Source organism: Ruditapes philippinarum, unplaced genomic scaffold (assembly GCF_026571515.1).
Source record: "Ruditapes philippinarum isolate M1 unplaced genomic scaffold, ASM2657151v2 ctg6934_1_1_1_1, whole genome shotgun sequence".
Lineage (NCBI taxonomy): Eukaryota > Metazoa > Mollusca > Bivalvia > Venerida > Veneridae > Ruditapes > Ruditapes philippinarum.
In genome coordinates this window covers 30,648-49,143 of record NW_026856563.1, presented here as the reverse complement: position 1 = coordinate 49,143, position 18,496 = coordinate 30,648, and the positions used below count along the sequence as shown (strand labels likewise).

Below are 18,496 nucleotides of genomic sequence, written 5' to 3'. Positions count from 1 at the left end.
AATTAATAGTGTTAATATCGTTATAAGTAAATGTAATATCTAATGTGTATTTTTACTTACTTGCATTGTCCGTCATGTTTATATGGTATACAAAAAATGTTAGATAATAAGTATTCCTTGCTGGACCTTGTACTTATGACAGGGTGATTATCTTTGACATAGGTTCTTATTTCTTAAAGTATTATGGGACGGCTGCAATAAGTTGGCACATGTTCCTTTCATGGATTCCATGAACGCGAGGGTTTCAAAGAATTTGATTTAAACAATACCACAATGTGAATAGTTAAGGGTCGACCTACAAAATATCTTTTATGAATATTGGTATTCTGTAACTGTTATAAATCGACACAATCTTATCGCATTGGATCATCAACATGGCATATTATACCAATTTAAATGTAAACGTATACAAAAGATTGCGCCTCCTCATATTATAATAATCCGCTGACGACTGCTCAACGGCATGCATCATTGCAATTTTGTAAATTCATATTAGGTCTCCATAATGTATTGCTTTGTTCCTGCTGTAGAAAAAAATGTTCAAATAATAGATGTAGAACATAGTAGGGCCTGGGCAGATTGAGGTGTTTTTTGGAGCTCTTTGAAATAAGCTGACATTTTTACGTTATCGTAAAATTAGTTTTTTGTGTTGAGAGACAAGATTTTGTAAAAATACAATGTACTATTGATTGTGCGATCTCCTCTCAGCTTTTAAAGCCTTAAAAGAAACCTTAAAATAAAAGAAGTATTTGTGAGGACTTGTAAATCTAAGAGCATAGTGTAGATAGACTTATGCATAGTAAGAATACATTTATTTTAGTCAAGGTTTAGCATTATATCATATTACATCGGGTATTGTTTAAACCTACACTTTGTCTCTTTGTTACTATTATAACTGTGTCAAATATTTGAAGATACAGGTAGTTAATTACTTGTTTTTATATAAATACACGAGTTCATATGTACCGGAAATGAAACCGCGCGCCTCTAGTCTGGTTACCTGTCTTTGTTTACAATGGATAACGTAGTTTCAGGGGAGGGAACTCCAGACTAGCATGCCTCCAGATGACACGACAAATTTCAAGAAAATCAACTTCTGAAAAAATATACCATTACTTTAAGAAAAGTAACATTATTCTCAATTCAAGGAATTATTTACATGTTATATGCTATAAGTGACTGATTTTGCAGTATTTACATAGCACCATATTTCTGCGTGACTAGCACGGTAAGGGCTATTGTTTTGATTTGTTATTTACGTGAATTAAAAGTGCCGCTTGTAATGTGCTTATTACTGTCTTTGTTCACTTGTCAATATTTTACTACAATATCATCTGAAAGTCTTGAAATATATATGAAAATCAGCACGAATATGGAGGCATGCGGCTCTAAGATTATATACTTTTTCAGACCCCTTCTACTATGCGGTTTTCTTAACTGTAAAGTACATATTTGGCATTGGCGTTAAATAGGTTTACATAACAAGGGACGGTTGTTTCTGAATAGTTGATGCTCTTTTTTGGACCTTTCTTATCCCTTTGATTTCTCGTTGATTATCATCTAAACTAAAATGTAATAATGTTTATTAACAGAAAGTTTTCGAATTAGTGGTTAAATATGGGACAAAAATATTTGTCCCAGATTAAAAGAATCTTTATTTACTCTGTAAAATGTCTTTGTGCAAATTACTGATGTACATGTACTCCACAGTTTTATGGAATCCGGTATTAATGACAAGAAGGGGCTAGGGGTCGATTCTTTGCGAACATGAAAATGTATCTCTGCTTTGTAATCTATATTTGAAAAATGTAGATAAAATAAAACAAAATGTTCATTTATTATCAGAAAATAGATGACAAAGGTTAACAAATTTTAACATATATTTTCTTGGTATTATGCAAAGCATTCCAATTGCAAATTCCAAATGCTGTTTTACAATTACTCAAAAATGGCACGATACATGTCATTTTAATTTCCTTATTTTTAAGCATTTGATGACTTACAGTTTAAAATTAAATAACAGTCCACTTTATGACTACTTTGTTCTTGTCGCGATATTAAGTATGGTATTTATTTGAATTCAATTATTTAAATCCCAAACAATACATAAAAGCAACTAATATAAAAATTTACATGTACATTATTTTCTAAAAACACACGAGAAGATGCATAAATACGTTATATTTTATCATACATACACACGCGCACGCACACACAAACACACACACACACGCACGCACAAACGCGCGCACCAACACACACACACACACTAAATCTCACGTCATCATATACACTAACAGCATAACGTCACCGAATGCATTTGTTAAGGTAGACCACTGCTAATGCATTACCTCCACGACGAAGAGTATTCAAATAGGCAAGTGCATTGAAAATAATGGGCGTGGGTTCAACCCCAGGAAGGCAACTTGTTTTCTTTCTTTTTTTATAACATTATTTATGTATCTCTCAGATCCCTTATGTAAAAAAATGCTTAATATTAATTATACAATTATTGTAGGTAGTTATTTGCTAAACAGTGCCAAATTTTGTAATTTGTTACCTGATAGTTATTTGTTTCTTAACAACGAGGAATAGGAAAACATTTTTCATAATGATGATATTATAGATTATTTGGAGTTTCCTCATTTTTGAAAAAAGCCTTTCTTATGACAAAGTTTTAGTTCAGAAAAATGTCAATAACTCATAAACAACACGGTAAATTTAATTTGAATCTTGCATACAGGTGACATTTAAGGCATATACATGTAACTATCCTATGTTGGCAATTTTATAGTTCCTTTTACAATGTAGTGCCCATTAGCAGTGGTCTACCTTAAAATTAGTTCGTCAACATGAATCATACAGTTTGTTTTATAGGTTTTGAACATATAAACAAAAACACACATAATGTTATATCAATGTAACCAATTGTTATACCAAATATTTGACTCAAATATATGAAACATTTATAATAAAACTATAAAATGTTTTTTTTTATCACAAAAGCTTTAGATTATAAATTTCTTAAAAAATACATAGATCTACGCACATAAATAAAAGTCAAGCCCGGAAATGATATTTCCAAATATGTCCAATAAAGTAAGTTTGCATTGTAAATGTCAACTATCGAATCAAATCTTCCATTTAAAATTGATTTGTAAAGATTCGGAATACTTTGGAATTTCCAGCGTCGTATATGTATTTCAAAAGTGTCTAGTTGACAAGATTTGTTTTCTTCTTTGATTTTAGACTGGAGTAGGGGCGATTGGCTACTTTTGGATTTATCTCCCTTTCAAGCGTCTCATTGATTTGATCACCTAATAGCTACTGTTGCTGTAGTAATCTGCGTATACAATCGCTCTGAGGACAATAACAAGGCCGATCCATATCACGCCAATCACAATGCTTGTGATCATCAGGTTTCTGGCACTGTTTGCCATATTTGTGGCACCAACCATATCTCCTTCAGCTGACAATTTGCTGGCCTGGAATAAGGTAATGATAGAGAGATAAAGACATGAAGTAAATGACAACGGGGAGTGCATATGATCCATTCACAATGGTAGGATATTACGTCATCGAGCACCTGCTTAATTGGATTAATTTTGTTTTTGAGTCCGAGTGAGGGCATTGAGGAAAAACAACTTTATCCCGTTTTCAGGACTAGGCTGTAAAACTTCAAACCATTTTTTATAAATTAAATCAATACATGTACTTAAGCCAATCTTTGTTGCGCTACATTATGTTTTGATATTCTAACGATTTCGTAGAATAAAAACATATTTTACCTTCGAGTCGACGGGATGGTTACAAAGAAAAACGTCCGATTGGGGGCATTTGGCAGGTGCGCGATTACATAGTATCCTTCCAGTAGAAAAACTCAATGTAAGAACATTTAGAAATATAAGATACATATATTACAAGATAAGAGATGGACAAATTTGCTTGTTTTAATAAAAAAATCCTAACATTAAACAAAGTAATGCATTACTTGCATGGTGATGATGTTAATGATGATGATTTTTTATGAATAGTGATGATAAATGATATATTTCAAACTTCATGTACCACTCACCTGGGATGCATAGTATATAGCACACAATCCTGTCGGCCAAAAACAACAGAGACAGGCCATGATTGAGCCGATCATGTAATCTGGAGGTCTTGGCATTGCTACCACTTGGCCAGCATATCCTGGCTGTGTCACAACCTGAAATTTAAAAGCATAACAACAAAATTAAAATCATAGTCTAAGTGTATTTCCACGTTTTTCGACTAGACATCTTTTAAATTAGTCGCCATGCTTCCAACCATCTAAATATTTTTGCACAACTGGAATTCGTGTAACCATCTAACCATCTCCTTAATTAAGATGATCTCTCGATCTTCTTAAAGCCATTTTCGCGTCAGAGAATAACACAACCCTAGCACGTTTGTTTCCCGTTACATATTCAAAAAGCAGCGGCACTAATAGATCTTTCTTAACACTGAATTACCATTGCCATAACATCCACGGATCTGTGCTGACTATTTCTTTTTAATCTCGTGCAAGTAGGTCAAAGGACAATGTTTCGAATAGTTTACTGTAAGCTACTTTAAGCACACAAATAATATATAACATGATATTCAAGAAAAAAAATCAAATACGCAAAAGTATATTGCATACAATTTTATATAAAATTGTTTTATGTTTTTAATGTTTTATTCATTGCAGCTTACTGCGCAATTTTCTCATATACTTTAATTCAGCTACATATGTGGCAATTAAGTCCCATTCTGTTTTGGATTGGAGAAAAATAACGTCAACAGAAATTGTGTTATATGTCCTTACCACTGCCGTTGTTGATTGGTGGGTATACCCGGTCTGGCCGTACCCTGGTTGAGCGTACCCTTGGGAAGGATAGCCTGTCTCCGGTGGTGGGTAAGCACTCGAAACTCCCTTGTTTTGCTCTTCGTAAGCTGGTGGTGGAGGGTAGCCTGTAATTAAATAGATACTAAATACATGTATGACATGTAACAAAGATATAATAAAACACATTGTTAGCATTCATCACATTTAAAACATCAATGTGTAGCCTAATTCGGTAATTTCCGATTCTGATTTGAAAATTTGCTGCTGAATGCTTTTGAATCGGGAATGGACTCTTTAACGGCAGATTACATTTTTTGTAATCTGGAAGAATTTACAATTGTATAGCTTTTTCTGTTTTACATTTACAGCCCTAGGGGCGACAACGAAAGACAACAAGAGCCGGTTGAACCGGGTGATGCTCCCTGAATAGGTTTTGGACACAGGTAGGTATACCTCTTGTTGTGTCAGAGTTATGTCACAGACAAAGTTCAAAGTGTAAAAACAACCCAAATATTGTGCACGACACATTGTCTCAATATGGTGATCTTTTTGTGAAATAGTTGTAAAATCCGATTTCAAATAACAAAGTTATGCGCCTGACATTATTTTGCTGCAAGGTCATGCTGTGACCTTGACTTTCAAGGTAGTGACCCAAATGTTGCATGCGACATGTCGATTCAATATGGTGATCATCTCTGTGAAATAGTTGTTAAATCCGACTTCCAGTAACAAAGTTATGGGCCGGACACGATTTTGCTGCAAGGTCATACCGTGACCTTGACCTTCAAGGTAGCGACCCAAATGTTGCGCGTGACACAATGTCTCATTGTGGTGATCATTTCTGTGAAATAGTTTAAAAATCCGACTTCAATAATGAAGTTATGTGCCGGACACAATTTTGCTGCAAGGTCATGCTGTGACCTTGACCTTCAAGGTAGCGAGCCAAATGTTGCGCATGACACGCCATTTTAATATGGTGATCATTTCTGTGAAATAGTTTCAAAATCTGACTTCAAATAAGGAAGTTATGGGCTGGACACTATTTTGCTGCAAGGTCATGCTGTGACCTTGACCTTCAAGGTAGCGACTTAAATGTTAAGCATGACACGTCATCTTCCCATGATGATCACTTCTGTGAAATACTTTTTAAATCTAACTTCAAATAGCGAAGTTATTGATCGGACACGATTTTGCTGCAAGGTCATGCTGTGACATTGACCTTCAAGGTAGCGAGCTAAATGTTGCGCGCAACACATCGTATCAATATGGTGATCATTTCTGTGGAATATGTTTTAAATCCGAATTCAAATAACAAAGTTATGGACCGGACACGATTTCGCTGCAAGGTCATGCTGTGACCTTGACCTTCAAGGTAGCGACCCAAATGTTGCGCGCGACACGTCATCTCAATATGGTGATCATTTCTGTGAAATATTTTTAAATCTAACTTCAAATAGCGAAGTTATGGACCGGACACGATTTTGCTGCAAGGTCATGCTGTGACCTTGACCTTCAAGGTAGCGATCCAAATGTTGCGCGCAACACGTCGTCTCAATATGGTGATCATTTCTGTGAAATAATTTTAAAATCCGACTTCAAATAACAAAGTTATGGGCCGGACACGAATTTGGGACTTACGTACGTACGGGCGGACGGACGGACAACCCGACGACTATATGCTCCCCCGAAATTTTTCGGGGAGCATAAAAACACTCAACAACCAGACACTAGTACCTCTGAAATGAAAAATCAATCTACGTTATGATAGAATTGAATTATTAAATGAAGAATTGATTCCAAAGGTCAAGGTTAGTTGATAGTTATAGTAAATAATTCGCCAAATTAAAGTTTACCTTAGGAGATAGAACACTTTTGTTTATTAATACGTGAAATACAGGGACTCTGACTGTAGTAAAACACTTTCTCTTTCGTTTAACTCACTGTATTATAAAAATGCAAGTATCTTTATTTTTCAAAATATTTTATATTATCTGTCCAAAAGGTTACTCATTGGCCATGCATCCGCGTCATGTATTTGCTTCTTTTGCATGTTACAGAACATGGGTGTTATAGTGCTTTAGGATTTGTATAGAAATCATAATACCATTTTGGTTACAATTTGCAACTTGTTTTGCAATTTATTTCTTATTCAATGCTATTTAGGCAACTAACATGCTTTGAAGATATCAGATGAACATAAGAAGAAAAACAATGTTTATTTACGAGGCTAATGGTTTTTACAAAAGAGCGCTGTATTCAAGCTTCATGTAATTAATTGTCCCCTAGTTATTACATCAAAACAAGAGCCTGTGTGATGTGGTGATTTTTTAAGTTACAAAAGGGCCAAATTTCTGTCAAAATTTATGTTAGAGTTATGGACCGTTGACAGTTACCTCTTATTATGCCCTGAAATGTAAGTTTGCGAAATTTCAATTAATTCCTTTCAGTAGTTTTGGAGATACTAATTTACACGTAATTTTTAACCAACGTGTGACGCCGACGCCTGGGTGAATACAATAACTTTATCTATTCTTTGAGCTTAAAATGGAATAAAAACAAAACTGTTCATTGAAATAATCCTTTACGTCGATATATTCTATTTATGGCAGACATCGGTTGAGTACTATAACACATGAGTGAACCGAGGAAAGAGGTACTACAGAGTATCAAGGGACGATGAGTAAGGTAACAAGGGTAACTAGCCCGCATCATGGCTACGTCATCTTTTTCATAGTCGTCTAAATTTGCTGTACATTTAGATGCTCATTTGTCACTGTACAGCGATCTACTTTCGGCTCAAAATTATCACCACTATTACAACTGTGCTTCAAAGGAAATGACTGGTGACATACTTGCTATCCATACTCGATAGCAAAAGTCCCAGAAACAGAAGTACTAAGTTCGTTTACTTTACTCGAGAACAACGAATCTTAAAAAAATTGAGAAAGCCTCGTGTTTTGAAACAATATTCTTCCTTAGGAACTCCTAATTCAACCGGAAAAGAAAAGAAAACTCGGTCACAAAAGTAAAAACGAAAATGATGCGAAACTGTGCAAAAAATAAGTTAACAGAAACTAAAACTATATTTTCCGGAAATTTAAAGTTACATTATGCCCGTCAAAGTGTAAATTGTAGGTGCACAGACAAAAGGCAAAAGAACCTTACATTTTCCATAAATGTGTTCAATTCTATATTTGACTACTGTATGCAATCCGCGAGACCAACGGAGATTTCTTTTTAAAAATGCATCGTTAATTGGTCTATAAACATTAAAATAGTCAATCTCTTAAAATATATTACTAATTCAACTCAACTTGACAGTGAACAAGAATAACGACACTGAAAATTATCCACAAATCTTACAGATATTGTTCAGAAATTGAATAATCAATACTGTTCACGAAAACTAAAGTGCAAGTTACCAGAAAACTTATACAAAAGTCTCAGTTAAAGATGTTTAGTGAAAGTTATCTAAAGATTTAACGAAGTGAAATTTATCTGGCAACGTAACAAAGTGAAAGTTATCTGGAAACGTAACAAAGTGAAAGTTATCTGGAAACTTAACAAAGTGAAATGTATCTCAAAACTGAATAGAGTGAAAGTTTTTTGGAAACGTAACAAAGTGAAAGTTATCTTTCAACGTAACAAAGTGAAAGTTATCTGGACTGGAAACGTAACAAAGTTAAAGTTTCTGGAAACTGAACAAAGTGAAAGTTATCTGGAAACGAAACAAAGTGAAAGTTATCTGGACTGGAAACTTAACAAAGTGAAAGTTATCTGGAAACGGAACAAAGTGAAAGTTATCTGGAAACGTAACAAAATGAAAGTTATCTGGAAACTGAAAAAATTTAAAGTTATTTTGCAACGTAACAAAACTATAAAGAATTAACTAAAATCTACATCAATTCATTCAAATTATTTGTTAGCAATCTTATCTCATTTCTTTCTCTAAATATAGACTACACGTGTTATTCAGGTCGAATTATGTCACCGACATACAATAAGAGTTTCTACTGTGTAAATCTATTCTAGAAATAACTACCCAAGTAAAAATAAACAATAATACATATTTTATCAAAAAACATAACAATTCTAATTGTTTTCTGAAATTCCATCGTTCAAACTACATATACAGTAAAATCATTATGATGATAGCGACAATTTTAACTTCAAAGACTTCAGGAGTTCCGCCTAAATGTTCAAAACATTTCTTTTTTAAAAAATAAAGAGATAATAAAATAGATAAATATGTAAATGAATAAATAAATGAATGAATGAATGAATGAATAAATGAATAAATAGATAATAAATAAATTTACTAACTAACTTCAAACAAAAATAAAAAATAATTATCATATTTACTTACATTAGACATATTTTTCTCAACTTTTTTTCTTTCCTAATTTCTTTTTTATGAAAACAAATACCTTAATGATAAATTGTCTTCTGGAAATAAAGGGGCGCTTATACATGTTAAAGACAGTGATTCATTATGTTATCATGTCGTGAATAAAGTGGTTAATTTAAAAACAGTTTTTGTGTGTGTGTGTAATTATTATTATTATTATTTTGTGTGTATTCTTTTTTTTTTTTTTTTTTTTTTTTTTTTTGTTAAAAAGTATTGTAAAGTTATTTCATTTTTTTTAAAAGTTCTACTTTCAGTTTCGTTGTTTAATTATTACAATTGTGCATTTCAACGCACGTAATGCACATTCGCCAAAGATGTCGGACAAAGACCAGTTCGATTGCTCCCTAAGATACCCCCTGTGACAGTTAAGTTTTTTGTTTGTTTTTGTTTTTTTTTTTTTTTTTTTTTTTTTGCATGTCCTTTAACTACATGTAGTTCTCTGCAACATAGCGAATTATATGCGCGTCAACAAGTTTGTTTACTTCAAACCTCAAAATTTATAACCTTCAAAACTAATCTTGATATCATGTTTACCGTGAAGGTGTAGAATTTCGAAAAATTCTTTTATGAACAATGGCATAATGGAGTTAAGAACATATAATAAGCAACCGTTATAAGGTTTTTTTTAACATAAAGCAAGTGTTTATTTACTGGGTTATTTAACTACCGGGTGTGTGACCTTTAATTTAAAAAAAAGGAAACGAAAAACAGTAAATATGCATGCGGCATTGTAATTGAGCCATTACAGAAATCAGATAGTGTCGGGTAGTAGATAAAATATTTCACAAAACATTTAAAATAAATATTAGATCACGGAAACGCACTTAAATGTAAAACATAAAATTATTTTAACTTATGTGAGATTGGAAACAGAGCCGCTGCATGCCTTTTCATACAACACAACTTTTATTCTGTCTTAAAGCAGCATGTCTCCAGATTCATGAACATTTTTATGATTTTTTGTTTGAAAATGTATTTCATGTATTTAAAAGTAAAGTTTTGTGAAGCGAACACACATATCAATTTAAACATTGCAAACGGCAAATAGAATCTACGAAAATGACCAAAATGAGTTCAAAATATGCGAAAATATATTGTGCTTCCTGCGTTAGTACAGCAGTACAAATATGGTAATAAATGCTGCAAAATATGTCATAAATCACCCATAACATGATTTTTTTAAAAATATTTTGGCTTATCTGGAGGCTTGCAATTTTAAAGAATCTGACCGAAATTTAACTTACTAAAACAATGAGTAAAACTAATGCTCCGGCTTGAAATCAAAATGTGGAAAGCAAATGTAAAGTATTTGATTTTTTCTCATGCTTTTGATAGATAAAAAACAAATTTATTTATAAAGAATGGCGACCAGGTAATATGAAGTTTTAGGGTTTTACAGAAATCTGTTTCTCAGATGAATAAGAATGTCAGCCAATTTTGAGACAATTTTAGGTTGAGATTGGTTTCACTTTGAGAACGTTAAAAAAGGCCGGGCTAGACCTTTTATTTTTTATTGGTACATAGATCATCATCATCATCATAAATAGCATAGTTTTCAAATAAAATGTTCATATCAGTGCAATCAATCAGTGCAATAAATATTTTTAAATAAAAGGAAATCAATGATTGTTATAAAATATACAAAGCGTCGGTTAAGTGACGAATTTAAGTAAGAAGAAATCAAAATCAAGACCAAAACTGCATTTTGATCTTTTATTGAACATAATTTAACATTGAAGTTCTAATGGTCATATTTTGTTATAACTTGTCAATTTACATAGCTAACTTTTATAAGTACTTTTCATAAATGCCACTAATTTTTACATACATGGGTTTAAAATCTGATACTGAACTTACTATGAATACTTGTTGAACATGGGCATATAAGAATAAAATGGAATTTGTCTTCTAAGTCGCTTAAAGAACAAAATTGACAGTAGTGGTCATTTCTTTGTATTCTTTTTCTAGCTATTAAAGACACTTCGTTATCTGCCATGATATTTAACATAAATGTTATTAAATGCACAAAATATATCCATAAATTTGCTGTTCAATGACAGTTGTTAAATAATTGCGAAAAGGTATGGTTTCATTTTACAACCCTTTCCTCAGTTCAGCGGAACAGAACTTCTATTAAATTCTTGTAACGAATTGGAATCTTATCAAGGGTCATAATTAAATTGATTTCATATATCTACGGGAAATTACGTTCCCATTCGTGACTTTACAGACGGACTAATGGCCTCAGTGACTCAGAGCAATTAAAAGCTATAATAAGCACTTTTCAAGTTATAATAGAAGTTGGCCGAGTGAACATGTATAATACTAATACTTTGTTGTACACACGACTAAATGTCGATTTATGTCTCAGTGGCACAGAGGTGACATGTGTGTGTGTTTATTCATCTGTGCACGAGCTACTTAGTCTTGTGCACATGATAATTAAGTCTTGGGCATGAGATAATCAAGTCATGGGCACAATAATCTATGTCGTGGCCACGAGTTACTAAGTCGTGCGCATGAGATAATAACGTCGTGGCCACGAGCTACTAGGTCGTGGAAATGAGATTAATAAGTCGTGGGAACGACTTACTACTTAATTATCACGTGCGCAGGACTTAGTAACTAGTTGCCACGACATAGTTTCTCGTGCGCATTACTTGATTTCGTGCGCACGACTTAGTAGCTTGGGCCACGACATAGTATCTCGAGCGCACAAGATAACACACACACGTGTCACCTTTGTGCAACTGTTATTGTACGTGAAATAAACCGAAGAGATCTTTAGCATACATTGTGTAACATTATTGCCCAATATTTAAAAAAACAATGTAGGTACGCACTTATCTCTTTGATGCACTGCAGATATTGATAATATCGAATGTAACATAGGGCGTCTCAACGCCGAATCATTGCTTTAATTGTTCTAATTTATTAGCTTAATAGCCCCTGTTGGCACTGACAGAGAGGGATCCCTACACTCGCGCGGTAAGCCGTTTGAGGAGTGGTTATAAAGCTACATGGATGGAAATTTACTATCATGAAAATTCAATTTTACCTAAAAATTGCGAATGTTGAAGAAAAAAATATAGAAGCAACTCAACGTGGCACGATTCGTTAAATAAAACTTAACTGCCTCTTTGCTGAGCGTCTAGCAAAGGACATCAATTCGTTTAACATGTTTTGGGTGTTATTGACCGTATTGGTAAGATATAGTACACTTAAACTTGGCTATGACGCTTTTTGGACTCGAACCCACACACTATTTGTAGGGAAGAAACCACCTGCCACGCCTCCCTTTAAAGTGGATAGGTCTACATTGCGCACATTTTCCATTGTTATTTCAAATATTGATAAAAAAAAACAATAAACACGTATCATTTGGATTTTCTTGTAATCTTTTTTTTTGAAAAACATTTGGTAAAGTTCTAAATGATTTATCTGGCGAATAATAACATCTTGTTCTAGAACATTTTATATTCTTCTATATAAATATATGATTGTTATTTCGAATCACTTGCCAAAAACTTTCATATATAATTATCTCGTGGTTTGTCGAAATGTTTTATACTAAATACTATTGACACCATTATGCATAGTTTGACAAACATTCCATTATAGACCAGTTGGTAGTAATGTGTAATTTGAAATAAATGCGTCATTGCATTTTCACAATTACCGATGAATGACAAAGGAATAGCATTGAAAAAAAAAAAAAAAAAAAAAAAAAAAACACATTTTCATGTAAAACGATCCCCTTTGTCAGCAGTTCATTAATATGTTTTTGGTAAAAACCTTGCCACACTTTTGATGGTTGACCAAACAGCTGTTATCGATATAATATTTTTTCCAAAAACTTCCGGGTTCAAAATTGATCAAATAAATCAACATGATTTCAATTCTATTCTGAATCAAATGATCTTGAATTCCTACACACACAATAAATAAATAAATAAATAAACAAATAAATAAATAAAAGGAAGAAGAAATAAAGAAAATAACCCAAAATGAATAACTAAAAGAAGCCATAAAAAAAGAAAAAAGTTTCTTGATTTTAAACAAAAAAAAGGGAAATTTGAATTTTTTGCAAAATTTTGTAAAATTACGACTTATAAATTGAGCAATACCATCCTCATCATTATTTAATATTACTATTATTTAGTTCAAGACTATGCTATCAATTGAATTGAAAATCGATTTTTTGTACCATTCAAACCAGAGTTGAGGGAAAAGCGTTGCAACGCCTATATGTTTTGGGTTATTTTGACCAGTGGAAATAGGAGATTCGCCGGCCATTGCAATTAAAAAACAACAACAAAAAGTCCAAGTAAAATAAAATAATATACAGATGTCCCCAAAGATCCAGCTCACTACTATATAGATGAAAGTATATATAAAATATTACATACAAGACTCTGCATTCTGAGAGAACATGTTTTAAAAAAGTGATAGAAAGCCAGCTTTCCGTATGTGGTTAAAACTGAAAATACAAAACACTGTTTCGTCCACTTTCCCATGTACTAAAATGAACGGACTGTTTTGAATCAAATCATAACTGTTACAGTGAAGACTTTACTGTACGGATGATCTAAATGTAGCCATTGTCATACAAGTGGGGTTTTACGTAACATCAACAAAGTTTAGATCATAATTATGGCGACTTTCAAGCTTTATATTTATATCAACCCCCACCCACAAAAAACAACAAGAAAAAATAATACAAGGAACAAAACAACATAAAGAACAACAACAACAAATTACGATTCTTTCTCTTTTTACCTCTTTCTTCGTTCTGTTCAATTAACATAAATTTAGACAACGCAAAAACAACAACAACAAACAAGCTAAAAAACAAACAAACAAATCAACGCAAACAAAATAAAAAAACGTGTGTATAATAAAATAGTAAAGTTGCGTTTTTTTCCTCTTTTTATCTCTTTCTTTTTTTTTTGCTTTGATTTTTAGTCCCCTACCGGTTTCAACGGAGGATACCTAAGGTTAACCCCCCGTCTGTCAGTCTGTCCGTGCGTCCGTCTGTCAGTCCGTCCGTCCACAAAAGTGGATCCCGCGATAATTTAAAAGATACTGAACATATTATTATGAATTTTATTTAGCATAGATGGCAGTACGGAGATTATGCACGTCTTTTTCTTTTCTTCTTATGTTGAACATTATGGTTGCTATGGCAACAAATAGACTTAAAATATGGCAAATTTAACACATAAACTGGATCCAGTGATAACGTTTTTTGTTTGTTTGTTTCATTTTTTACGCATTTTTCTTAACAGATTTTCAGTCATATAGGCGGATAGTTTCCCATCGTTCCTGGAGAGTTATACCAGTACTAGACGACCTTCCTCCGTGTTAAACTACCAAAGCATCTCCCGGGGATCGAACCCGCGCCAGGGAGGTAACTGGATTAAAAGTCATCGACCCTAACCCCTCGACCACGGAGGCAGTGATAACATAAAAAGTACTGAAAATATTTTTATGACACTTGAAATGGCAGTCTGGAGATTATGAACATTTTTTTACTTCCTATGTTGAAAATTTTTGTTGCTTTGAATTTTATTATTTCTGATTCCAGTTTTTACGCTTTTTCACTGTAACTTCTTTATTTCTTATTCTTATTTACTTCAAACTTTAAATATTTTCTGCTGGTCATCCATCACATCATATGTGGAATGGTTTACAACTTAGCACACAAATTATCAGAATTACCTCCCTTGAACTTAGAATTTTCATGATTTTTTTTAAAATAACTTCTTTGTTTGTTAATGTATCTGCCTTTAACTTTTTCGAGAAATTGGTATTTTTACTCTCAACTTCTTCATTCCTTATAGGATTTACTTCAAACTCCCACATCATAATAATATGATAAGGTTTATAAATCTCGAATCCATATTTCCAGAATTAACTCCTCCTTAAACTTAAACTTTAATTTTTTCTTAAATTTTCTTATTTCTTCATGGATTTACTTCAAATTCAAACTAAACATTAATTACATTAATTATCAACGCCTACATTAAGTTTTTTTTTTTTTTTTTTTTTTTTTTAGAATATCATCTTTGTTACTATACATGTAAATGGTATATTTGAAAATTGTTATTTTTTTTTTACTTTTCTTCCTTGTGACTATAAATGGTATCATCATTTATGACAATGCTCATAAATCTATTATCTTTATTTCAAGAGTTATCTCCTCTGTTATATTAAGGTATTAGGGATGCTTAAAAAATAAATTTAAAGTCTCCTTCAGTATGTCTGTCTATTCATAAAACTGTTTCCTGAGATCACTTTTAATTATTTTTTCAAACAAATTTACTTAAAATAGAGAAAAATTGGAGCATTTGTTATTTTGGAATTGGACCTTTTGATTATCTGTTGTATAAACATAATTTCCTTACTTGGCAGGGAAACTAAGATATTACTATGATATAAACAAACTTAGAACTCAAAAGTTTTAAGCTCTTTCATGTCTTTCATTCATTCAATGGTATAATTGAATGGCCATGGCCCATCAGAATGTTACTTGGGCTCTAACCGGTAGGGACTAATGGATTGCTTGCAATACTATGATAATTGCTTGTTATATTATACATACATATAACAAAATAATAATTTACCTTTGCCCTCTTTATATCAATGACTCGAAACAGAATCTCGGCAAATTATGTTTTCATTTTCTGTGACCCATTCAAAACAAGTTCATTTACCTGACCTTTTTACATGATAATGAAACCCCACGAAAAAAAAAAAAACAGAATTTTCAAATAAGACCTGAGTTGTGCACTAATGAATTACAAGAGCGTAGCTTTGGAATGCATTTGATAAAGAACATAATTAAAGGTTTCTTGTGAGTTAAATTGATAATTCCGAGTTATAAACTGATGTTTAAATATGAAAACAAACGAGCATGTAGGTAAGATAGCTACCGCACTTGGAATAGGTCTGCATAGTATTAACAGACCCGGTAGCCTCTTAAAAACCTCGACAGCTACGCTCTCTCGGTCTTCAAATCGCCAAATACTATGCAGACCTATTCCTCGTACGGTAACTATTACTAACCTAATAATTGTATCTGTCGGGCTATTTATCATATTTATCTCCCGTAAAAAAGGAATGGCTGATATTTTAATATTCCCGTCTGTCAGAATCAATTATTGTTTTGTTCGAAGATAACAGCTTGCAACTTAAGAGATGATTATTTAACAGGAGGAAAACAATTTGAAGCGATTGCATTTTATATTCCCATGCTTAATATTTTGTGTAGACTAGAACTTATATGAGATATTAACTTCAAAATTTAGCACCATCAAAGATGCAGGTTATAAAATCGAAAACTTCTTATTTTAGTTTTCGCTATCGTAGTTTTAATTAAGATCACACCCTTTTAAATTTACACGGACACATTTCTTTATACTAGCGCCTCGTGTAACGAATGTTTATATTACCAGGGACAAGTTATGTGGCTTGATATAAACGGTCATGTGCATGTTTAACCGGATCCGCGTAGTTTATATAGGGCCACATGACTAGTCAGGAAACTTTATAACGTATTTATAATACAGCAAACTTCATTTTTTAGGAAAAAAAGTGCGATTTATTTCGTAAATTTACTGCAGCTGTGGATATGAGATTATATGCATTTCGCGACTGTCAAATTTAAAGACATGTTTCAAGTGTCATAATAGGTCACATATCAAATAACTTAGGAATGTGAAAACAATGCATGTATTATTGAATAATCAATCATTATTTTGAAGTTTTGTGGTTGAAATTAGCACCTCGTTTAATTAATAAACCATTTCATTTTAAAGTTAATTAAATTTAAAGGGGGTGTCCGTAGCCGATGGTAAAGGTCGTTGACTTCAAACCACTTGCCCCTCACCGCTGTGGGTTCGAATCCCGACAGGGACTTTGGATTAATTCATGTGAAGAAGCTTTCCAGCTGGCTTAGGGAGCGTCGGTGGTTCTACTCAGGTGCCCGTTTTTGCCAGAAAAAAATGCACAGAAGGGCACCTGCATGAGGAATTCCTCTACCAGTAAAGTTGGAACGTCGCCATAAAACCAATACTGTGTAGGTGTGACATAAAACCAATTCAAACAAAACAAACAATCAAATTTAAAGAAATAAAATAGCGTATACGGTTGATGAAATATTTTAATCATTTTAAACCTCCTAAAATATTTACAGGAGGAAAGTGTTTAGTTTTTAAGATCACCCATGAGAATGTGGACCTTGTTAACGTATTGACTGCGTATGTACTAAAGCATGTATAAAATGTATAAAGTACATTATTGTTTTTCACATATATTTGGCATATATGAAATTTTTGCTAAACTACTCATGTCATATAACACAAAATTAATCAAATAAAATGAGACCGGAAAAAAACAACAAGGAAACGCCGATTTTGTGCATCATGCACAAAGACAAAACTGGTAAGTTCATAAAAGTACAAATGATCACCATATTGAGACGACGTGTCGCGCGGAACATTTGGGTCGCTATCTTGAAGGTCAATGTCACAGCATGACCTTGCAGCAAAATCGTGTCCGGCCCATAACTTCGTGTTTTGAAGTCGGATTTTACAACTATTTCACAGAAATGATCACCATATTGAGACAGTGTGTCGCGCGCAACATTTGGGATGTTTTTACACTTTGAACTTTGTCTGTGACATAACTCTGACAATACAACAGACTTTCATGAGTCCAAAACCTATTCGGGGAGCATCACCCGGTACAACCGGCTCTTGTAAAATATGGAAAAGACGGCAGTCCAAAAATAAATTTACAGACTTAAAACTAGCAGCAACTGAAAAAAGGCCTGCATGAAATACATTTACCAGCCACAGTGTAACCATGTATCAAACAGTAAAATGCAAACTAATATGCATGTGATTATACTGATATGTAAAAATATTAAAACATCCTTTATCCTTCATGTAAACAAACCAAGCGAAAGTAGGTCTCGTACAAGGCAGTGATAGTTCAGGCATACCGCTAAAACAGATCGCGCGGAAATGTATAAGATTGAAGAAATAACAATTATGTTATGAAACCTTACCATTGCTGTTGGTTGCTGCTGGATGTTACCCTGTTGAGAGTTCTCTCGGTATAGATTGTCTGTCCTCGGTGGTTGTAACACACCAGATCGCTCACTTGGAGTTGACTGAGAGTGAATTTCTATAATAATCAAAGAACTTGAAAGTACTGATGGAAGGGGATTT

At 33.0% G+C, this 18,496-nt stretch overlaps 1 protein-coding gene across 1 annotated transcript; it reads right to left on the bottom strand.

Annotated features, from left to right (window-relative positions):
* Window positions 1-1,818: 1,818 nt before the first annotated feature.
* On the bottom strand, window positions 1,819-5,053 carry LOC132747013 (uncharacterized). The gene is made up of 3 exons (XM_060736317.1): window positions 4,832-5,053; window positions 4,076-4,210; window positions 1,819-3,485 (listed from the first exon to the last, which is right to left on the bottom strand). The coding sequence occupies exons 1-3, from the start codon at window positions 5,045-5,047 to the stop codon at window positions 3,318-3,320; spliced, it is 519 nt and encodes a 172-aa protein (XP_060592300.1). The 5' UTR covers window positions 5,048-5,053; the 3' UTR covers window positions 1,819-3,317.
* Between the last annotated feature and the right edge of the window lie 13,443 nt (window positions 5,054-18,496).

Bases quoted from the DNA above. Each gene is read 5' to 3' on its own strand.
- LOC132747013 (XM_060736317.1), bottom strand. From the start codon at position 5,047: ATGCTAACAATGTGTTTTATTATATCTTTGTTACATGTCATACATGTA. The intron at 4,211-4,831 runs GTAAGGACATAT...TTTAAATTTCAG, and splicing joins ACCAATCAACAACGGCAGTG to GTTGTGACACAGCCAGGATA. The intron at 3,486-4,075 runs GTGAGTGGTACA...ACCTTATTCCAG, and splicing joins CTATATACTATGCATCCCAG to GCCAGCAAATTGTCAGCTGA.